Below are 24555 nucleotides of genomic sequence, written 5' to 3' on the forward strand. Positions count from 1 at the left end.
GCCTTTCCCCATTCCATGCTTTCTCATGTTCCTGCAAATATGACTATTTCCCATTGTGGCCTTTTGTAGGAGCTCACATATTTGTGTAACCTAAGAATGAAGAATTAGATGTGTTACTACATCTCTTTTGTAGAAAGTATTTTCATTGCTACCTAACAGGCCAGAGAACTTGTTCTAGCAGTTTGTTCCTTTCCCTTCTACCCCTTTCCCCATGCCAACCCATATTGAAGTTTTTTTAAAATTCACTCCTAGGATATGGGCATCACTGGCTAGGCTAGCATTTATTGCCCATCCCTAATTGCCCTTGAGAAGGTGGTGGTGAGCTGCCTTCTTGAACCATTGCAGTCCATGTAGTGTAGGTGTGCTCACAGTGCTGTTAGGAAGGCAGTTCCAGGATTTTGACCCAGCGACAGTGAAGGAACGGCGATATAGTTCCAAGTCAGGATGGTGTGTGGCTTGGAGGGGAACTTGTTGATGGTGTTGCTCGTGCACCTGCTGCCCTTGTCCTTATAGGTTGCCACCTTTTTAAGTCCAAATCTAGATGTGGGGGATCATTGCTTGAGCTGCAGTATTTGCTTTGCTTACGATTAAATAAAAAGTAATTTATTTTCTTATCGTGAGCTGCAGAAGTCAGTAGGATGAGGAAAACTGGACTTGCACCATAAGAACAAGAGTTTTGGAGTTGAGGTAGACCTTATTGAATGGCAGAGCAGGTTTGAGGGGTAGTAAGGCTTACTCCTGCTCCTATTTCTTATGTTTGTATGAAGGAATAATGTCCTAAAATCAGCTGAATGACCACTGCTGTTTGCATTTTCCCCACTGGAAGTTTCAGCCGTGCCATTTCCAGCCTTTGTGGTTTCTGAAGTTTCCGATAGACTTGGTGTGCTGTGTTAGGACAGCTGTTTCGTATTCTTATTTTGTTTTTAATCTACTACTGATTATTGACCAGCGGAGGGTTTTATGACTGTGATTGGGTTACACTGGAGGTTCGACTGCAAACAAACATCCTCAAGTGGCCTCACAGAGACTATAAATCTTTGTTCTCATTAATAATGTGCTTGTAACGGCTCTTAAGGCTTCATTTTTCTTTCTGTTTCCTGTCATTTTCTTTGCATAGAGAGTATGCTCTGGTGACCATATGTCCTTCCCGTTCTTCTGACAACCATCCCCCCCCCCCCCCCACCCCCCATAACCATCCCCTCCCCTGCCCCGAAAAAGAAAGGAGCTGGAAAGTGCGATAGCTGAATGTATGAGTGAACTGTTCTGGCTGGGTTACAATCCAATTGTCTTTCTGGATGGAAGGCTGAATTACAAACTGATGTGTTTGAAATCCTCATGCGCACTCTCTCCGCTGTAGCGTCCTGTCCGTCCAGGAGCTTGTGACTGGTGCACGCAGCCTGCGTTGTTTTTGTGAAGTGTCTCTGTTCGCTGAAACCCAGCAGAGAACTGAAGAGGTCTCAAAGCATCCTGGGGAGACATCCACATGGCGCTGACAACTGGCACAAGGCGTGTGTCGATACCTCTTCAAATATTAGGCGTGGTTGTGTGTTGTTATGAAGGGTATCAAGGTCTTATCTACACATATAAATAAACAGTTAACTTACAGTATTTTCAGGCACTGCACAAGTTTGCTGCTTAACTGCATCTCGCACAGAGGTGAGAGAAAAAAACAAAGGAATCACCTGATGAATCACATGACAAATCCCATGATGTCACACACCTACAGCCAATGTGCTCCTCGTGTCACAAGGAGGGGAACGCAATGCAACAAGGTGTGAGCATCAGGACATGAAGAGAGTAGCCAAAACTTTCCCCATTGGGATCGGACTCCTGCCCGCCATGTAACCTGATCCCTGCTAAATGTCTGGCCCGCTCTTGTTCAAGTACTTGAGATAGGCTCCCTGGAATTAGGGAGCCAACGTTGGGCAGAATATAGTCAAGGCGTGCTGCACCCTGGCAGTGGGCACCAGCCTCAGAGCTTCCAGGAATAAAACAAATGGAGAAAGTTTTCTTCCCCGTTTTTCCTCTTCTGGGGCTTGTACATAGCAACGCTTCGGCAGCCATAGCACAGGCCCTGTTCCACCAACTGTTAAACCCTGGATGCCTGGGTCTAATGGGCGGCCTTGGTGTGCAGTGTTTTGCGGACACAAGCACTGTGAGATATACTGGAGGATAGACCTCCCACCATTTGCACGTCACTCCTATGTGTCTTAACCTTATTCGGGTGGGCGTAACTTGCATTACCAGACCGGCTCACAGGGGAATAGGAGGTGGCATGAATGTGGAATCGTGCATCCTGAGTAATCGCCAATCGATAGTGGAGTTGAGGTAAAAGATCAGTCATGATCTTATTCAATAGTGGGGCAGGCCTCAAGGTGCTATATGACCTACTCCTGCTCCTTTTATTTATGTTCTAAGTGGAGTGGGGAGGGTCGTTGAATATTTTTAAGGCGAAGATAGATAGATTCTTGTTAGGCAAGGGAATCAAAGGTTATTGGGGGTAGATGGGAGAGTGGAATTTGAAACAAACAGATCAGCCATGATCTTATTAAATGGTGGAGCGGGCTTGATGGGCTGAATGGCCCACATCTGCTCCTAACTCGTATGGTTGTATGGTTCTTATGTTTATGGCTGACTTGACTGTGGAGTGTTGCTGACGCTGGCATGCAGTGCCATTCCTCACTTGTGAGTCCAGCGACAGTAAACATGGGGATGCTGTTAGGAGACCAGGCCTGTCCTGGTACCTACAGCACCAGTGAAGGGGTCATTTGTAACTGTCCATTGTGACACATTTGGAAATGGGGAGGTCGCCATGTGACATATTGTGGGCGAGAGTTGTGACCAATCAGTCCAAAACACAGTGAGGTAGAAATCGGGTTCTAAGTTTGAATGGTACCAGGGCACCAATCTTCAAATTCCTATTGATATGCCACCACATCTCGCACCTTCTACTTATCACTCGCATCTGAAATGTGTCCGTAGTGAAGTGAAGGGGAATTTTGGAACTGTTGACTGCAGCTTCACAAACTGATGTCTTCTCAGGCATTCTTGAGTCCAGTTTAGTATATAAGTGAAAAATGTGAAAGGCATAGGTACGAACAAGCTGCAAAACCAGTGCAGACTGGGAGATTGTCGTCATCTGACATCATTCCACTTTTCAACACCAGCTGTTGCGTACCTGCAATTGAACATTGCGATGCCACTTCATACCTAATGTGTGTCCTCTGCCTAGGTGAAAACTGAAGTGAGACAGCTCAGTGCTCAGTGGCAGCTGTTACAGGAAACATGTGAGAATGGCTGGGTTGAACACCAGTACATTGACACACAATGTAGGGGCGGCGCAGTGGTTCGCACCGCAGCCTCACAGCTCCAGCGACCCGGGTTCAATTCTGGGTACTGCCTGTGTGGAGTTTGCAAGTTCTCCCGTGTGCTTTCTTCCGGTGCTCCGGTTTCCTCCCACATGCCAAAGACTTGCAGGTTGATAGGTAAATTGGCCATTAGCAATTGCCCCTAGTATAGGTAGGTGGTAGGGAAATATAGGGACACGTGGGGATGTGGTAGGAATATGGAATTAGTGTAGGATTAGTGTAAATGGGTGGTTGATGTTCGGCACAGACTTGGTGGACCGAAGGGTCTGTTTCAGTGCTGTATCTCAAAACTAAACTTAAAAAAACAAGTTTTATAAGCAAAAGCCCGCAGTTAAACACTTTTAAAATAATTATTACTGGTATCATGCTCGGCCCCCACCTGCCTAGAATGAGGCACATCAATTTTGTCATGAACATTGATTTTTAACTGTTGTTAGAACGAGGAAATTACTTGTTGAACAGATCAGCCGTGGCTGGAAAAAGAACATTTACATACTAACGGACATAGAAGGTGAGGAAGCGATTTCCAGGGCCTGCTAAGGAGTATACAATCCACAGGGGCCAGGACTGGTTAGACCAGCTGGTCACATGACTAACTGGCTGTTCCAGGGTTTTCTTTTGAACTGGTCACAGTTTGAACTAAGAAAGACTGTTTGCTCCTGGACTGAGAAGATCTCTCCTGTCTGCTCCCATATCTTTCTCACAAGCCTCTGAAGACACATGAACCCCAAGAGAGAAAAGTCTCCCACAGCAAGCAAGGTTTAAGAAGAATACTGGGCCCCAACGAAAAGCAAGATCTGCCTACAATCAAGGATTCTACAGTGAGCTCAAAGATCCGTAACAACAACTCATCAGATATTGTCTCAAGTTTTTCCACTTTATTTTTTTTCTCTTTTCTATCTCTATTTACAGGTGTGTATCGCATATGCATGCTAGCGTGGGCGCGTTGTGTATCCATAGGCGTCAACCGAATTAGAGTTTAAGTTCAAGTTTAATAAATTTCAACTTTTCTTCTTTAAACCGAAGAAAACCTGTTTGTGCTGGTTTCTGTGCCTTATAATTGGAAAGTGGTGAACAAGGATTCACCAAGGGGGAGCTAAAAACACTGTGTGTTTAAAATTAAACCCTGTTACAGTAAGACCAGGTGAAGGCTGAGGGGGACCCCGAGACACCTTTCTCACCGGTTCGTAATACTGGTCACTAAAATATTGGAGCGAGATCCCAATGCATGGGGTCAAAGTGGACTTGCTAAAGCCAATGGCGGAAAAAAACAATTTATTCCTTAAAGAGGCGTTAGTAAAACTAATAACGAATTCAAGAGAAACTTCTTTACCCAGAGAGTGGTTGGAATATGGGACTCATGACCACAAGGACGAGTTGAGGTGAACAGCACAGATGCATTCAAGGGGAAGCTAGATAAGCACATGATGGAGAAAAGAATAGAAGGGGATCTGTTGGGCTGAATGGCCTGTTTCTGTGCTGGGAATTCCTTGTAATTTGGGTCTTCACAGCTGCTGTTGTGAATGAATTCAATAAGTTTCACTTAGAATTGCTTCCAGCTGCGGGAAACCCATGCAGTGGAGGTAAGAGTGAGCTGGTTCACTTATAAAGGGAGGGTTTTCCTCTGATCCAGTGAACAAGACTTGCGTTTATAAAACACAACCACCAGACTTCTCAAAGTGCTTTACAGCCAATGAATTACCTGTTGGAAGTGTAGTCACTGTTGTAGGAAATGCAGCAGCCAATTTGTGCACGGCAAGCTTACACAAACAGCAATGTGATAATGACCAGATAATCAGTTTTTGTGATGTTGATTGAGGGATAAATATTGATCAGGACACCAGAGCGAACTTCCTTGCTATTCTTCAAAATAGTGTCATGGGATCTTTTACATCCACCTGAGAAGGTAGATGGGGCCTTGCTTTAAGATCTCATCTAAAAGACAGCACTTCCAACAGTGCAGCACTCCCTCAGTACTGCACTGGAGTGTCAGCTCTTAATTTTTATGCTGAAGCCCTGAAGTGGGACTTGAACCCAGAACCTTATGCCCCAGAGGCGAAAGTGCTACCAACTGAGCCATAGCTGATTCTCTTATATAAGAATATATGAAAGTTTGTGCCATCTTGGCTCTGATGTCTGAATACATCTTCTATCTGATACCTTCAGAAGTGCCTGTGGTGAACTTTGTTGGTGTGTTCCCTCACAGTGGGTTTGCAACAGATCTTACTGATCTTACCTTCTTTTAGAATATCAACAGTTAGTGACAGTGCAAAGGGGAATATCAAATGAGGAAAATTCCCAGTGCAAGCTGCTTTTCTCAGTAAATCAAAGTGGCCCCTGTTACTGATTGTGACTGAATTTCATACCATCTATAATTTTTGAAAACTGCGTAAACGTCACTTATATTATCCATATTCCTGTTGCTGGGCCATTCTGATGTGCTGCCCACCCAGACTGGTGATCCAGACTGGAGCAGGTTGTGGCAGAGCTTGATGGTATGGGGGTGTGAAAAGGGGACTGAGAAACGAATCAGTTGGCCTCTGCTGAAGACCCTGTGGTTCATTACAGATCTTCTAGCAAATTAAGTACATTGGTTGGCCCCATGCTGGCTTCCTGTTTGACCTAATTGAAGAGCTGTTGAACAAAACCTCATGGCAAAATGGCAGCACATTTTGTTGCTTTATCCAATTTCCCTAATGGAACAGTGCAGCCTTAGGATAAAGACTCATTAAATTGTCGCCTTTCTCCCACCCTCTCCATTACTTTTGCTCAGGGAAACATCAGTTGCATTGAGCGAGCCCTTTTGTCAAATAGCTGAACACAATCCATTAATGATTATGAAGTAACATGCCATATTTAGCCATGTTAAACTGTGGTTTGTGTTGGGGAGATGTGTTAAAACGCAGATGGGTTGGATTGAGACTTGTGATTGATGTTGTTATTATGACAGCTGGTTTTGTATCCTGATGTATGATTACAAGTAAGTATCAGTTCCAGCAAAGTTACACTATACTTTGCTTCATGTGCAGTTCAAGCAGTTCACACACTGTTATGATGTTTACATTCTCCCAACCACTGTATCAGACCACAGAAATGGGTAGTGCGTGGGTGGCCCTGGAATCGGTTGACAAAAAGGCATTTGGAATGGCAGAGTGAGGTTTTGTTTAATTTGGATCACTGCTCACCTAATGGGATTAACTAGGACTTTCCGTTAGCTCTTTTGTTATTTAAACAAAAAGTGTCATTTTTTAAAAACTGTGTTACAAAGGAATAATCCTACCCAGAATTTAGTAAACCAACATTAACACAAATTATTTATGCCTAGAGTTAGCTTGGCATGGGTCAGCGTGTGAAACCCTTCAGTTTCGTGTAAGAATTAGGTAAAAAAAAAAATCCTTAGGCCCAAAAAACTAATTTTCAGAGATTATATGTATCCTTGATGCACAGAAACCCCAGCGCATTTTTAAAAGTTATTTATTTATTCTTCGGATGTGAGCGCCACTGGCAAGGCCAGCATTTATTGCCCATCCCTAATTGCCCGTGAGTAGGTGGTGGTGAGCTGCATCTGGTGTAGGCACACCCGCAGTGCTGTTAGGGAGGGAGAGCAGGATTTAGACCCAGCAAGAATGAAGGAACGGCAATATAGTTCCAAGTCAGGATGGTGTGTGACTTGGAGCGGAACTTGCAGATGGTGGTGTTCCCATGTTTCTGCTGCCCTTGCCCTTCTAGGTGGTACAAATCGCGGGTTTAGAAAGTGTAATGAGAAGTTTTTTATGTTGTCTGATGCATGGAGTTCAGTTGATTGAAGATCTCAAAACAGGTTTATTAACAGCTCACAAGTATATACCGTAGAGAGCTAACTATTTGTAGAAGCTGCCTCTTGGTATTACAGTTACAGAGTGACTGGCTTGTAGTCAAATGACTGCATCCTGGCACGTAGCTCATTCGCATACGAAGATCATCAAGATAGAGAGTGACGTATTTGATTCTGAGACTTAGTAAGGGAAACTACGAAGGTATGAGGGGCGAGTTGGCTATGACAGATTGGGAAACGTTACTTAAAGGGATGACGGAGGATAGGCAATGGCAAACATTCAAATAGCGCATGGATGAACTGCAACAATTGTTTATCCCTGTCTGGCGCAAAAGTAAAACGGGGAAGGTAGCCAAACCATGGCTTACAAGGGGAATTAGAGATAGCATCAGATCCAAGGAAAGGCATACAAATTTCCCAGAAAAAACAACAGACCTGAGGATTGGGAGCAGTTTAGAATTCAGCAAAGGAGGACCAAGGGATTGATTAAGAAGAGGAAAATAGAGTACGAGAGCAAGCCTGCGGGGAACATAAAAACTGACTGTAAAAGTTTCCATAGGTATGTGAAGAGAAAAAGATTGGTGAAGACAAATGTAGGTCCCTTACAGTCAGAAACAGGGGAATTTATTATGGGGAGCAAAGAAATGGCTGACCAATTAAATGCATACTTTGGTTCTGTCTTCACAAAGGAGGACAAAAATAACATACCAGAAATGTTGGGGAACACATGGCTTAGTGAGAGAGAGGAACTGAAGGAAATCAGTATTAGTAGGGAAATGGTGTTGGGGAAATTGATGGGATTGAAGGCCGATAAATCCCCAGGACCTGATGGTATGCATCCCAGAGTACTTAAGGAAGTGGCCCTAGAAATAGTGGTCATCTTCCAAGATTCTATAGACTCTGGAATAGTTCCTACAGATTGGAGGGTAGCTAATGTAACCCCACTGTTTAAAAAAGGAGGTAGATCGGTTGGAGACTTGGGCGGAGAAATGGCAGATGGAGTTTAATCCGGACAAATGTGAGGTAATGCATTTTGGAAGGTCTAATGCAGGTGGGAAGTATACAGTAAATGGCAGAACCCTTAGGAGTATGGACAGGCAAAGAGATCTGGGCGTACAGGCCCACAGGTCACTGAAAGTGGCAACGCAGGTGGATAAGGTAGTCAAGAAGGCATACGGCATGCTTGCCTTCATCGGTCGGGGCATAGAGTATAAAAATTGGCAAGTCATGCTGCAGCTGTACAGAACTTCAGTTAGGCCACATTTAGAATATTGCGTGCAATTCTGGTCGCCACACTACCAGAAGGACGTGGAGGCTTTGGAGAGGGTACAGAAGAGGTTTACCAGGATGTTGGCTGGTCTGGAGGGCATTAGCTATGAGGAGAGGTTGGATAAACTCGGATTGTTTTCACTGGAACGACGGAGGTGGAGGGGTGACATGATAGAGGTTTACAAAGTTATAAGCGGCATGGACAGAGTGGATAGTCAGAAGCTTTTTCCCAGGGTGGAAGAGTCAGTTACTAGGGGACATAGGTTTAAGGTGAGAGGGGCAAAGTTTAGAGGGGATGTGCGTGGCAAGTTCTTTACACAGAGGGTGGTGAGTGCCTGGAACTTGTTGCCGGGGGAGGTGGTGGAAGCAGGTACCATAGAGACGTTTAAGAGGCATCTTGACAAATACATGAATAGGATGGGAATAGAGGGATACGGACCCCGGAAGTGCAGAAGGTTTTAGTTTAGGCAGGCATCAAGATCGGCGCAGGCTTGGAGGGCCGAATGGCCTGTTCCTATGCTGTACTGTGTTCTTTGTTCTTTGTTCTTGGTAGAGAGAAAGCAGGGAATTATAGACCAGTCAGCCTGACGTCAGTAGTGGGGAAAATTCTAGAGTCCATTATCAAAGATTTTATAGCAGAGCACTTAGAGAACAGTGGTAGAATCGGGCAGAGTCAGCATGGATTAACGAAAGGGAAATCATGCTTGACAAATCTACTAGAATTCTTCAAGGATGTAACTAGTATAGTTGATGAGGGGGAGCCAGCGGATGTGGTTTATTTGGACTTTCAGAAGGCTTTCGACAAAGTCTCACATAAGAGGTTAGCTTGTAAAATTGAAGCGCATGGGATTGGGGATAGTGTATTGCGATGGATAGAAAATTGGTTGGCAGACAGGAAACAAAGAGTAGGGATAAATGGGTCTTTTTCCGAATGGCAGGCAGTGGCTAGCAGGGTTTGGTGCTCGGACCCCAGCTATTCACAATATATATTAATGATTTAGATGAGGGAACTAAATGTAATATCTCCAAATTTGCAGATGACACAAAACTGGGTGGGAGGGTGAGTTGAGAGGAGGATGCAGAGAGGCTTCAGGGTGATTTGGACAAGTTGAGTGAGTGGGCAAACGCATGGCAGATGCAGTAAAATGTGGATAAATGTGAGGTTATCCACTTTGGTCGCAAAAACAGGAAGGCAGATTATTATCTGAATGGCTATAAACTGAGAGAGGGGAATATGCAGCGAGACCTGGGTGTTCTCGTACACCAGTCGCTGAAGGTAAGCATGCAGGTGCAACAGGCGGCAAAAAAGGCAAATGGTATGTTGGCCTTCATAGTGAGAGGATTCGAGTACAGGAGCAGGGATGTCTTGCTGCAATTATACAGGGCCTTGGTGAGGCCACACCTGGAATATTGTGTGCAGTTTTGGTCTCCTTATCTGAGGAAGGATGTTCTTGCTATAGAGGGAGTGCAGCGAAGATTTACCAGACTGATTCCGGGGATAGCGGGACTGATGTATGAGGAGAGATTGAGTCGGTTAGGATTATATTCGCTGGAGTTCAGAAGAGTGAGGGGGGATCTCATAGAAACCCATAAAATTCTAACAGGACTTGACAGGGTAGATGCAGGAAGGATGTTCCCGATGGTGGGGGAGTCCAGAACCAGGGGTCATAGTCTCAGGATACGGGGTAAATCTTTCAGGACTGAGATGAGGAGAAATTTCTTCACCCAGAGAGTGGTGAACCTGTGGAATTCACTACCACAGAAAGCAGTTGAGGCCAAAACATTGTATGTTTTCAAGATGGAGTTACATAGAGCTCTTGGGTCTAAAGGGATCGAAGGGTATGGGGCGAAAGCGGGAACAGGTTACTGAGTTGGATGATCAGCCATGATCATAATGAATGGCGGAGCAGGCTCGAAGGGCTGAATGGCCTACTCCTGCTCCTATTTTCTATGTTTCTATCTTAAAGGTATTGCCATTAATATGCGTACAGTTGAACTGCTAATACCAACAGATAGTGCATCCACTAAGTAGACAAAAGTGTCAAATTCAGCATATTCCAAAATGCCAGGGTCCATGAAATTTGAAGAGGACAGACTAGCAAATAAGAAATATTCACAAATAAGAGGTCGTCACCCATGATGTATGAGCTGGGTTACCATGAGTTTTTGTGGGTTATGTGCCAGGCCCATAGCCTGCTGTAGATCATAAAACTGCCCATTAAATCAACTCATTCATTCTGAACAAAACCCAGCAGAAGTCACTTACGTATATCCGAGTTACACTGTGTGTTCCCGTATAGCAGAATTATTTGAGCAAGTAAGCTAGACAGGTTAGTGAGTGAATTCAGTCACAAGTGGAAGAAAACGTTTTCTATTTTGTGCGAGTGGCCTGTTTATCTGAAGTCAGTGTTTGTTTTCCGTAGTTTGAGTATGACATGGGATGAATTGGTCTATCTGACTTAAATGTGGTTGATGTTCTGTTGATATTGGGTTTGCTAACGTTGTCTTATTACTGGCTGTTCACGGTCGAGAGGGAAGTGTATTGTGCGACAATAGGGGGGAATTTGAACCCAAAAGAAATGAGTGGGCTTGGGTCAGGTGAAAAGGGGGCTAAAGGGTTAAAAATCAGAGTCAAAAACCCAAACCCACCTCCCAGCTGCTCACTTGCAGCTTTAACTAAGGTGGGAAAGTGGCTGGGTAACTAAGTCACTCCAAGGAGGTGTGCTTTAAATCGCGGGTTTCGAACGTGTAATGAGAAGTTTTTTATGTCATCTTTCAACTTTTCACCGTTGTCGGCCCGTTTCCCTGAGTATCCGGAAATCCAGCAGCCGCAACGAGGCAAGGACTTGGAAGATCAAGGAGGTGTGTGTCTTTACACCTACCTCTTGCATCCTGGTGCCAGCATACCTGCCTGAGGTACCCCCCTGCCAATCAGGAACCCTGCCCCACCTTCTCCCCTCCACCCACAACCTTCCCCATGAGGCTTCCAATTCCTCCCCCCCCCCCCCCCCCCACCCCCCCACCCCCCCAACACCAGTCCTCCAATCTCTCTCCCAGGTGTCTGACCTCTCTCCCGGGCCTTCGAACTCTTTCTCGGGCCACTGATCCCTCTCTCTTGGGCCACTGATCTCTCTCCAGCCTCTGACCTCTCCCCCGGGCCTCCGACCTCTCTCTTGGGCCTCTGACCTCTCTCTTGGGTCCTCCACTCTTGCTCCTGAGCCTTTGCACCCACCCCCCCACCCACCCATCCCAGCCACCCAGCATGACTTCCAGGTTCCCAGCGACCCTCTGACCCACTGTTCCTGGCAGGTGAGGTATGGCAAATTCCAGGTCACATTCACTGTTCTATTTCCATTAAGCAGACAGATGTAATTTTAAAATTCATACCAATTTGATGTTTAAACGAATGTGTCCATTAATGTCAGTTATAAATTGTGAATTCAACTCATGGCATCATTATGACCTCCCCAAACATTGCAGCATCCCCTGACCTACCATTGCTGCCCTATCCAGGCATAGCTACACCTTGGCTACCTTCCCACCATCCGTAACCCAGCTATCTACATTACTATTTCTCCAATCATTCTGCCCTATCAGCCCTGTCCCTCCACCAATATATCTGTACCCAGCTCTGTCTCTCCACCACATCATGCCTCTCCTGTCTTAACATAACTCCATCTCTCCACCACACTATTCTACCCAATGAGACACTGGTCACACCACCAGCATCCTTTCTCATCTCTTAGAAAATGCTAATAAAAAGCACATCTGCTTTTGCTGCCTCCCAGTTTACTGGGCCCGAAAATAAATAACACTTTACCCACCATCATGCAGGCTTTTTGTGTCACACAGTTTGCGCAGTGAGTCTGTCCCTCAGTGGGGAACTATCAGTAAAGCTGTTCTACTCCAGACACAGGGCATGCTGCCAATCAGTCATGTGGAGCACTGCTGAGAACGAATAAGGATGCGCGAATTTGAGAAGTGGGATTTCTGCCCAGCTGAAAGTGCAGCAGGAGCTCAGGTTTCTTCATGGAGGCTTGGTGTAATGTGGGACTTTCCTTCTTGTTTACACAGGTGACCAGCAACTGTTTCACCGTTAGCGATGGGGAGATGCAGGAAGTTGGTGTTGGCCTTTATCCCAGGTACTGTGAGTGGAATCAGGACAAACCTGCAACTCATGCGGAATGAGCCCTGTTGCTCAGCTTTGCCTTCTGAATGCTTTAGTTGTTCTCAAAAAGAAACTGAACTTCTTCTTGGACGCGGGCTCAGGTGGTGTGGCGGCTCTGCAAATGAAAACTTGTTAGTTTCCCCTAGGGGTGCTCCTTCACACTTCTCTGCATTTTACTGGTGTAAAGGCGCTATATAAATGCAAGTTCTTGTTGGGCTGATCTGCGTCTGCTGCTTATCAGGCCAGCCTGCTACCCTGCCTGTGCCGTAGAATCATTCAGCACAGAAGGAGGCCATTCAGCCCATCGTGTCTATGCCAGAAAGAGCTGTCCAGTTAGTCCCACTGCCCTGAATTATACAGAGATGCAAATTCGATAATGAAATCTAGGACACATCGTCGAAATGTTCGTATTCTCGGTGGGGAGGCAGTGGCGTAGTGGTAATGTCACTGGACTAGTAATCCCAGATTAATACCCTGGGGACACAGGTTCAAATCCCACCTCGACAGCTGGTGGAATTTAAATTCAATTAATTGATAAAAGTCTGGAATTGAAAGCTAGGCTCAGTAATGGTGCCATGAAACTATCATCGATTGTCATAAAAACCCACCTGGTTTGCTAATGCCCTTCAGGGAAGGAAATCTGCTGTCCTTACCTGGTCTGGCCTACATATGACTCCAGACCGATAGCAATGTGGTTGCTCTTCACTGTCCTCTGAAATAGCTGAGCAAGCCAGTCAGGGCAATCAGGGATGGGCAACAAATGATGGCCTTGCCAATGACACCCACATCCCATGAAGGAATAAAAAAAATACAAAATTATGATCAGATTTAAACCAATTACTTCCCATTGCCCTAACTGGTGGTGAAATTGCAAGGCAGCCAGTCAGGGAAAGTAGATTCATTACTATATATATAATCTATATGATGTGTATTGTGAAAAAAGTGTTTTTAAGTTTAAAAAAAAGCTGAAATAAATGAATGCTCCTGAAATTTCCGGCATGCTTTCTCACACTTTGCCATGGCCCCTTATTTTAGTGTCATCGGTAAACTTTAGTATCAGTCCTCATGTGCCTCATTTCCAAATGATTTCTATAAATGGAAAACAAATGAAGTCCAAGCATAGTGATCCCTGGGGACAGCACAACCTACATGCAGCCAACATCTGTTTATCCCCACTCTTCGCTTTCTACCATTAACAGTCACTCACATGGCACCTGATTAAAAACTCCCCAGTATGCATCTTTGTTCTACAGCTGTTCATAAACTCTCCCTCCCCTCCCCTCCTCCCAATGGATTGTTAAACACTTTCAGTCCATATCTATCCCGACCTACAGTCTCCAGTCCATTTCCAACTAAATATTTATACCACCTCCTTTTCAAAGGAGATATTGACTCAGTCTTGACTTTTACTTGGAGTCTGTTCCAAATATCCACTGCTCTGTGGGGAACAAACACGTTTTCTCTAATCTTTATTTTTGCTTAAGGCTGTTAAACCCGTGCACTCTAGATCTGTCAAGCTAGTCTATTAGCTTCTTTACACCTGTGTTATTTATAGCTCTCAGCATGTTTGCAGACCCTTTAATTTTCTCTTCCCTGTTTAAAAACTAGCTCAACTCTCACTGCTCTCTATAACTTACTGTCCAAAGACCGAGAATCAGCCTTGTCATTCTTCTCTGAATTCTCACCAGTATATCAACGTCTGTTCGATGGAATGGGGCTTTTTTTCCCTCCATATTCTGCCCCCTTCACACAGGAATGCCAAAGTTGAGGTGGCAACAGTCCCTTCTTCAGTGATTGAAGATGTGTAAGGTCATGTAAAAACTGCTGCTGATGTGTTTGTCAATGGCATCCCACCCCAGTACAAGGCTGAGTAAGGTAAACTATCTCCATGTCATGCTCACGCATGGAGAAGTTATGAAGTAGATAATGAGCTGAATTTTACAGATCCCCCCCTGGACATCCAGGGTCGTGACAGCGGGGTGGTGGGGTGGGGGTTGCGGAAAATGCCTTTGGCAGAGGCCTCGACGCTGGGAATACCTGGCCCAATGATGCTGGCAGCGGCGAGGCCTCATGACTGAGCCCCCACTGCTCGGCGACGGGAGCCAAATTTAAATATGTAAAATAATGTAAATGACCGAATAAATTACCTTCCAGCTCCCGCCGTCTGTCCCGGAGCGATATTGATGCCGGTGGCTGGCACTCCTGCGCCTTCGGTTCCCCGAGATGGAACACTGGTGGGGGGGTGGGGGGGGAGTGAGCGGCGTCAGTCATTTCAATGGTGTAGGGGATGGTGGGGAGGGGTGAAGTTTAAAGGTTGTAAACATTGGGAGGGGGGGGAGTCAGTTGCACAAGGTAAGTGTTTTGCGGGGGGGAGCGGGCAGGTAATTAATCCTATGGTTATTGGGGGGGGGTGGAGGGTGGGAGGGCCAGGATCAATTTAATTAATCTTTTAAAATCACTATCTCTTTAAATATTTAAATTGAAATGTGGGGTTCAGAGCCCTTTAAAAATGGCGTCAGTGCCTGCTCAAAGGCAGCTGACGCCATTGTGGTGATGGACCTCCCGCCCCCCCACGTCTTCGGGATGGGCGGTTCGACCTGGCTATTTAAATGAGCCACCGCGTTTAATATCACGGCAGCTCCGCGATGTGCGGCCCATGTGGGCAGGCCGCCACTGTTTACGTCCGCCACCGATTACGGCGGCAGAAGTATAAATTTCAGCCCAATGAATTTATAAAACAAGCCCAAAAATGGACACTTTTCCTGCAAAACAAGATGGAGTCAAGAGGTCAGGTGATTTTATCCTGTACTGCCAAAACACATAGAAACTACAAGAACCCTGAGTCAATCTTCATGTCTGGACCAGCCTTGCAGAAGGCATTAAAATGTAAATGGTCCATTCTGTGTTAATGGCTACCTCTCCTCAATAAATTGGATTAACAATGGATGGCAGACATGGTGTCTCCAAATTCAAACTCAAATGAATGGGTGTGAAAAAACTTAACTTTATCAAAATGGAATGAAGATGGGTGACACCCAGACCCCATCATCTAACAATAGCCCCACCGTCAGACACTGTTTATGTTGTCGTTTTTGGCTTTCCCTCGATTCGAGGATGGCATCGACTCAAGGTCGCAAGTTTCTGCCATGGGTCTTCAGGTGACTGAACAGGCCAATTCTTAACCCGCAGATCTTTGGGCACATGGGGCAGGACGTCCCATTTGGTAGTGGGATTCGAAGTGCAGGATTTGCTTCCATTTCTTTGCTTCTCTGCTGCCGCTCTGCCTCGTCATTAAGGCGTTTGGACTCAAAACATGACGCTGCTTGATGGACAAGTTGTCATCATTTTGAACAATTGGTAGCAAGCTCCTCCCAGTCATCAATGTCAATGCTGCCGTGCTTCAAAGAGAGCTTCAGAGTGTCTTTGAAGCATTTTCCTTGTCCTCTCTTGGAAAGGGCTCTGAGAGTTGAGAAGAAAGGACCTGGCGGGGAAACAGTTTTAAGCCATCCGGGCACAGTGTCCAGTCCATTGAAGTTGGTTTTACAGGAGTTTTGTCTGAATGCTTGTGGAGCTGGCTTACAGCAGTACACTAGCATTTGTTTGACGGTCCTCCCATTGAATCCAGAGGATGCGGCGGAGGCACTGCTGATGGAATTTCTATAGCTCTTATGTGTCGCTGATACACAGTCTAGGTCTCACTGCAGTACAGGAGCGTGGTGACAACAACTGCACTAGGACTTGCAGAGGTCTTCAAGGCTGACACCCAGAGACAAATCCGGAAGATAAAGGACAAGTAGTGGGAAGAGAAAGCCTGAGAGATTCAACAATATGCCGACCATCATGACCTGCAAAGCTTTTTTGAAGCCACCAAGACCGTCTATAGACCAAGGTCAAATGGACAAAGTCCCCTTCGCTCACAGGAAGGTGTCTCTCTTCTTAAGAATGACAATGCCATCTGTCAATGCTGGAAAGACTTTTTCAACAACTCCTCAACTGTGAATCCACAGTGGCAGCTGATGTTCTTCAGGCTATCCCGCAGTATCCTGTGGTAGAATCCATGGATGAACCACCTTTGATGTGAGAGTTACAACAAGCATTCAAACGGATGAAAACAACGAAGCCTGCGGCCCCGATGGTGTTCCAGCTGAGGTCTTCAAAGCTGGTGGACTTTTGCTCACTTTGACACTCCATGCACTCATCCTACAGACTTGTAGGATGGGAGGAAGAAGAACTCTTTCTCCCCCACCCCGCCCCTGACTTCAGGAATGCGACAATTGTAACTATCTTCAAGAAGGGAGCTAAATCATGCTTTGGAAACTATCGAGGTATTTCCGTCTTGTCCATAGCAGGGAAAATACTGATATGCATTCTCCTGAATCGCCTACTTCCAGTGGCTGAGGAAATCCTCCCAGAGACACAGAGTGGCTTTAGACCTTCCAGAGGACCCTCCGACATGGTCTTTGTTGCCTGACAAATCCAGGAAGATGTCGAGAACAACACAAGGAACTCTTCTTTGCATTCATTGACCTGACCAAAGCATTTGACTCAGTAAATCACGAGGCTCTGTGGATTGTGCTCCAACGATTTGGATGTCCAAGAAACTTCATCACAGTCCTGCAATTGCTCCATGATGATATGACTGCACTGTCTTGAGTTGGAGATCTGAAACAGATGCCTTCAAAATCCAGACTGGAGTCAAGCAAGGCTGTGTGATAGCCCCCATACTATTTACAATTTATCTGACAGTGGCTATTCATCTCATGAAAGATCAGCTGTCCTCTGGTGTGAGTATTAAATACAGCCTAGATGGAAAACTCTTTAACCTCAGTTGCCTCCATGCCAAAACTAAACTGACCACCATAGACATACATGACTGCAGTGTTGTTGCCCACTCTGCACCAGATTTGCAACCGCTCTCCATCTCTTCTATTCTGCATACGAGAGATTCAGCCTGTCCTTGAACGTTGCCAAAACAAAACTCATATGTCAACCCACACCTGGTCAGCCAAATATCCCACCTCCCGTATATGTTGAAGGAGAGACTTTGGAATATGTTGAGCACTTCCCGTACCATGGCAGCCACCTCTCTCAAAAGACCACCATTGACGAGCAGATCCAACACTGTGCCAGCTCACTGTTTATGTTGACGGTGGTAAAGAGAAACCATGGTCACATGACAGAAACCAGGGGTCTGATGAGGAGCTTAATAATTGAATATGCTGGGCGTCTAGACAAGGACAGAAAACCAGGAAGAGAGAGAGATTTCATCTGTTCCAGCAGAAGAAGCGCCCTGCATAAGATCACCATCTTTAAACTACAAGTGGGTAGTGACTGGAAGGGGCATTGAACTCCATTCCTGAGAAATCGTACCATGGTTTTCGACATTGAACTGTGACTGAGATACAACAAAACAAAGTCTGCAACAACGCATTCGGCCTCTTGAAACATTCCAAGCTTCGTTTTCAATGAACTGGGGAAAAGGAAAAACAGGCCTGCACCGTTTTTTAAATCTTCACCTCCTCCCTCCAACCAGGGAAGAACGCCAGGTTTACAGTGAACTGTTTTAAAAACCATCAGACCTAAATGCATGTTATATTTTAATCTCTATCTTTTCTTGTGTGTGTGTATCTCTGTGAGTGTGGGTGAAGTTTCAAATGTTTTTAGGTGTTGTTGAATAAACATTTCCCTTTCTTTAAACCTACGAGAAAACCTGTCATTTGTCTGTTTGTTGACCATTAACCTGCTCAGGGATTAAAACACATTTCCAATAAAAATACTGTCTTTGGTCAGTTGAGAGGTGAAAAGGGAAAAACCACCCCTATCATTTCCCACCTGACCATAACAAGTGTTCACAACAACCTGCATTTGATGCAACACCCTTAACTTAGCTGAAGGCCCACATGCATTTTCAAGTTAAAAACGTGCAGCTTAGACGATGGCTCAGTGACATTATTCCCATGAGTGATGGAAGCATGGAGAACGAGAAGGACTTGAGTTCAATGCCTAATCAGTGCTGAGTTAGCGAGTCTCAGACACTCATCGAAAGTGGCCTCAGGGTGAGACAGTGGAAAATCAACCAGGGCTCCTTCTCTTGCTTGTTGTCCAGCCACACCGGTGCATTTCTATGAAGGAAGTACTTGTATTTATATAGTGTCCAAACTGCACTAGGGATAATTAATGCAGGGTCGCCAATGACCTAGTTAAAATGTTATTACGACTTTGTATCAGTTTTATAGTGATATTGGGGCAGTTGAGGGACAGCCAGCAGGCATCAAGAAACTATTTGGGTAAATCTTGACACTGCAGCATTATCTCATCCTAATTGGGTTTCAAGACATGAGAATCACAGTGTTGGGATTGGGAATAATCTGAGCTCTTCACTCTGGAACCAAATGATGACCAAGCATCGAGATCCTCAGCTTTCTCTAGCAAGTCTGCCATCTTGACCAGAGTAGCAGAGTGGAGGAACTTTGCCTGTCCCATTAGGGGAGATAGGTTTTCCTGGGCCTGTGTCCAGGTGCACTGGATATCCCGAGAGCAGTAAATATCAGAAAATTGGGCAGGTCGAGCACATGCCTGGAAAGGAGCACAATGGATTTCCCTTCAATTTAAATGGAAGGGACACCAGTGGGTTCCTTTACTCGTGTGCGCTCTCTTCTGCCCAATGTTCCAATATTCACTGTCCTACCTAGGTGTGTCTCACATGGAAGTCAGTGAGGAATTCCTTTCACGGCTGCCTCATTCTTTCGGGGTGTGAAAATTGTTTGGTTCATAAGTTCCTAAGTTATGGTTCTGATAATGGGAGGAGGCACTTGGCGGCAGGTTTGGGGGAGGGGGGTGGTCGGGAAAATGGCAAAAGAATGCATTAGGGCCAGCTCCCTGATGTGTACCCCCCTCCTTGCACTATCACCGGAGCGATATTTTTCTCTAGTGGTGATGGCAACCCGCCAGGCAGCAGCTGGAAGCCAATGAAGGTAATTATGGAGGCAATTAGCGGGTATTTTTGGAAGGCTTTGGAATGTTGCCGGCATCACACTGGACCCCCCGTCCCCCCGCACTACTGTGTCTGCAGCTCGTCTACTCACATGAGACAGGAGCAGAGCGGGAGGTCGGAGCTCCTTAAGATTCATGTACAGTGATTACTTTAAAGGACAAGATTGGTGAACCTCAGGGCATCCACAGACGAATGCTTGCAATTGTTTGCTTGTTACCTGCAGACCGACCCACCAGATTGTGCCGGTCTTGAGGAACTGGCTGCCAGTCCCGTCAGCAGTATGGCATCTCCATCTTCTGCCGCCCTCTCCTTCTCGTTTCACCTCAGAAACACACAGCATTCGGAGCAGGTCAGCTGGCCGCCCTTCACGTCGGGTTCTCTGGTCTTCCTGCATCCTCAGGCTGCCCGCCATCTCCGAGTTCGCATCCTAGAAATCAGCCTGATAGCGGGCACATGACACGAAAGGGAAAATTCAGCCCAATGTGTCTGGCAAGTCAAAGAACATGGAAACTTTTGTAACTTATTTTCTCTCAGGCAGAAGCTTGAGGGAGGCTGGGTGTGAGAGTTACAGATGTGAGATAAGAATGGTTATAATTGGGTGCATTTCTCAGGAATCTATCTGAACGCGTGGCAAACATCTGCCATGTTAAATATCATGTACGGTGAATGGAAATCTCCTGACCTATACCCTTACCAGCTGTATGCGCATAAGCACATAATCTAGAAAAACAAATAATAATGCATTTGAAGAAACAGGAGGAAATGCTACGCTTCTAAATTTCATGGAGATAAAGTAAGATCTTTTCTAAGTGTGCGTGTAGAACTGTGTAATATTTATACTCGGCAATTGGTCTAACATGGTTTATTTTTTGGGAAGGGAGAGGTCGTGCATGTTTGCTTCTCCAATGGATTGTGTTGGTTAAGCCACGCCCCTTATTCAAAAGCAGGGTTGGGCAAGTGTCCAGTATAGGCGAGAGAATGTCTGTGTAAGGAGTAACATGAGCTGTAGAAAACGCACCAAGTGCAACCGAGGTGAAATTGCTGGGCCACCGGAGTGGAGCTGCGTCTCTCTCCGGCTGAGAGCCAATGGCAGCACTCATCATGCCTGCATCTTGCAATCAATCAGTGCTAAAGCTGACTAAGGTTAGCAGTTTTTTTGGAGAGCTTGCAAACTGAGAAAAGAATGTTGGCAGCTAGAGGTGCTTTTTTTTTAAAGAATATGAATATATCCACCAAATAGTACATTTTGGTGCGGAATTAGGGAATGAGGAATATCCTGATCAGCATTCCTTTAATTGCTCTATTTTCAATAAAAATGATCATCTTTCTACAGGACTGCGGGGGTTGGTGGGGGCAGTGAAGTTGGCCACTGCCAGGAGCATAAAATAGGCTGGCAGTAAGTCGACAGCCAGTATTACACTGTGCCTGAGTTCCTTTCCCATTGTGGAAGGGGCTGCCGATTTGCCATCAGCCCATGTTACGTTCCTGCCGTTGGCCAGTGTCACTCCTTGGATATTTCATGAGCAAAGGCTCCAGACTCTGTAAAGAGGCAGCTGTCCCCTGCACTACATTGCTGCTGCAGCCGAGTGATGAACGTTCACAGCCAAATACAGTCCAAACATTCAATACTCCAAACTGCCAAATCAAACCCTTACATTTGAAAGGTTAGTCTGCTACTTGGAGTTTTAATTTTTTTTTTGTCAGTTAATGATTTCACTTTTTTATTTTGGCTTTTGCAAGCCATTTCCTGTCCCCACAGGCCAAGAAGGAAGGCCCCTAAGTGACCTGTTCTTAGACTTTTAGTCATTGTTGCCTGCTGGCTGAAAGTATGCTGAGATGACTTGCCCTGGAACTTTACGTCCACTCTGAGGACAAATGCTTGGCCTTCGCCTGGCTCTGAGAGCTCATCTGAGATTGGGATTTCACCAGGTGGATGAGTGCAGACTCATTTTGTCTCTCCTTTAACAGAGCTCACGATGAGAGTTTGAGTAAATCAGTTGCTGCAGTCATGCAGGTGTACAAAGTGTTGGTGGCGCTCGCTGCCCACATTCTTCCCCAAGACATGAGTTGGCACTGCTAAGCGGGAGTGGCACAGCAGCAGGATTCCTACAAGAACTGCTGCAGGGTGGGTGCACCATGAAATAATTGTCCAGGCAGCCCAATCACTGGCGGGACTTGGAGGATTAAATCCATCACTGGAGCTGGACCGCTTCACACGCTGGAAGTTAAGGCTCTAATAGGTAGGAGTGCTCGAGCTAAGCAAGCCATGAGCCGCAACACAAGCAGAGTTGAAATATGACGTATATTATCCAGGCAATATGGCCACTCAGCTGCCACGTTCAGGTTACAATCGCCATGATGTAAGAGTGATCTGTAAGATGAAGCAAACTTTCCATGCTTATTGAAGCTTCAAAGCAACCAATGAATCCTCTCGTCTGATAAGAAATGCATACTGCTCTTCTGCTAGGAGCACACTCACTTACCTAAGGCTGGGAAGTTGGTTTCCAAGATTGGCCACACCCAAGGCTTACCTCACGTGTGTGCAGGTTGAACGGAGGAGTTTAACTGGCACTGATCACTTGTCATTGCTCGTCCAGCTCGGGTTTTCCTACTCATTAGGCGTTAACTCGCAGAGTGTCAAAACATGTCAGCCCTAGTGGTCGTTGTAGTCCTCCAAATCTCTCTCACCATTGAACCAGACTGTCTTCACCATCGTAAACAGTGCCCCGGATTACCACATACCTGCCTGGTGTCAGGTACGCTATCCACGGTGTCCTCACTGAAATCAGTGCGACAAAAACACTGCTCAAATTGATCAAAACGAGCCTCCACTTTAATAATTAGAACTTGGATGTCCCAAAGAGCTTTACAGTCAATTAGGTATTCTGCAGGAAGGAGAGAGAAATGCTAAACTGTAATAACCATGACTAGAGATGGATGAGATGTTAAACTGAGGCCCTATTTATTTCTCAGGCAGACACTGAAGATCCCAGGGCACTATTTCGAAGAAGAGCAGTGGAGTTCTTCCCGGTGTCCTGGCCAATATTTATCCCTCGATCAACATCATGAAAAAACAGATTGTCTGGTCATTATCACATTTCTGTCTGTGAGAGCTTGCTGTGCGCAAATTGGTGCTGTGTTTCCTACATTACATCAGTCACTACATTTCAAGCGCACTTCATTGGCTGTAAAGCTTCGGGATGTCCTGAGGTTGTGGAAGACACTATAGAAAATGCAAATTCTTTTTTTTCTCTAAAATTAGCTACTGGGAGTTAATCAACTAACTCTTAGCAGTGAGGGAGTTAACATCTGTGAAGGGATTTGGGAAACGCAGGCTCGCACTGTTGACCTGATGGCTGCATATCTGAGATGCATTCATTTCAGTAGGAAAATCCAGCGGTGCGTTGTCAAGGTAATAATGTACACGCAGTATGCAGTACGCTGGGTGGAATGACAGTGCTGTGCAGCTTTGATCTTCAAGACACACATTACACGCATTATGCTTATCAGTCTTGCTCAGTATGGGGTTTACTGCATCAATCAAGAGCGGGAAAAGGCAAGGTGCAAATAAATACAGTCCAAATTGGCTGGCAGGTGCCCTTATCATTGGGTTGTTGTTGTTCCTTCAGCTCTGAATTCTCTCTCTGCTCCTTGAGGCACATCACTGCACGCTGAAGTCCTTTGTTATCACAGCTATTATGTAAAAAAGGAGAGGGAATTTGTATTTACACAGCGCTGCTAATGAATTCAACAGTGCTAAGCCTCAGTTAAATGGATTACATGGATTTTACTGTTTGGGGTTTAGATAATTAATGGCTGCTTTCAATTCTAATTGACGGAATATAAAATGCCGTTTGTAACCTGCATTCGCAAGGGATGTGCCCTATATTTGGATGTGACTTGAATATGAAACATGGTGCTGGAAAGTGAGAAAGTTACTGAGATGAAGTAAAGCTCAACCACGACCTGCCTGCCCTCAATGGAAAAATACCCACTTTGAATCTTAATGTAATAAAAACAAGAAATGCTGGAAGTATTCAGCAGGTCTGGCAGCATCTGTAGAGAGAGAAGCAGAGTGAACGAACAGTTCTGGTGAAGGGTCACTGACCTGAAACGTTAACGCTGCCTCTCTCTCTCCACAGATGCTGCCAGACCTGCTGAGTATTTCCAGCATTTCTTGTTTTTGTTTCAGATTTCCAGCATCTGCAGTATCTTGCTTTTATTGAATCTTAGTGTGGTTTTTTCCTCCCTTATGCCCATTTACACAGGAATACCTGTGTTGAAAGGGAAACCGGCCCTCCTTCAGTGAATGAATGTAAGGCCAGGTAGAAATTGCTGCTGTTATGTGCAGTGGCTTCTGTTCAAGTAGAACTCTGAGTAAGTTAGACCACCCACAAACATTTATGTGATGCCCTCAACTTGGCAAATTGTCTCCAGGCACCTCGAACTTAAAAACATGCATCTGACTTGATGGCTAAGCGAATTTATTCCCATGCGTGATGGAAGCAGGTAGAATGAGAAGGACTCGAGTTCAGTGCCCGGTCAGTGCTGAGTTCACAAGTCTCTGACATGCATCAAAAATGGCCTCAGGGTTAGACAGTGAAAAATCAACCAGGGCTTCTCATCTTGCCTGCTGTCTAGCCTCACCAGCTGAAAAAGCTTTTCTATAAAATAAATTCATGTATTTATTTAGCGCCTTTCAAGCCGTCCCAAAGCACTTTACAGCCAGTGACGGGCTTTTGAACTGTTATAATGTAGGAAATGTGGCAGCCAATTTGCACACAGCAAGCTCCCATCAATGGCAATGTGATGATGACCAAATAATTTTTTTTCTATGTTGATTTGAGGGATAACTATTGGCCAGGACACCAGGGAGAACTCCCCTAATCTTCAAAATAGTGCCATAGGATCTTTTATGTCCACCTGAGAGTTAGCAGTGCTT

At 45.5% G+C, this 24555-nt stretch overlaps 1 protein-coding gene across 5 annotated transcripts in view; it reads left to right on the forward strand.

Moving 5' to 3' along the window:
- Positions 1-24555, forward strand: part of smyd3 (SET and MYND domain containing 3) — a 737952-nt gene that overhangs the window by 598655 nt on the left and 114742 nt on the right. For 4 of the 5 annotated variants that reach the window (XM_068045419.1, XM_068045418.1, XM_068045420.1 and 1 more), the window contains one exon: positions 12526-12593. The exons of the other annotated variant lie outside the window; for it this stretch is intronic. In XM_068045419.1, the coding sequence (XP_067901520.1) occupies positions 12526-12593 (68 nt within the window). The remainder of the gene's footprint in view (positions 1-12525; positions 12594-24555) is intronic. 5 annotated transcript variants of the gene reach the window in all.

The sequence above is a fragment of the Heterodontus francisci genome, chromosome 13, assembly GCF_036365525.1.
Source record: "Heterodontus francisci isolate sHetFra1 chromosome 13, sHetFra1.hap1, whole genome shotgun sequence".
Lineage (NCBI taxonomy): Eukaryota > Metazoa > Chordata > Chondrichthyes > Heterodontiformes > Heterodontidae > Heterodontus > Heterodontus francisci.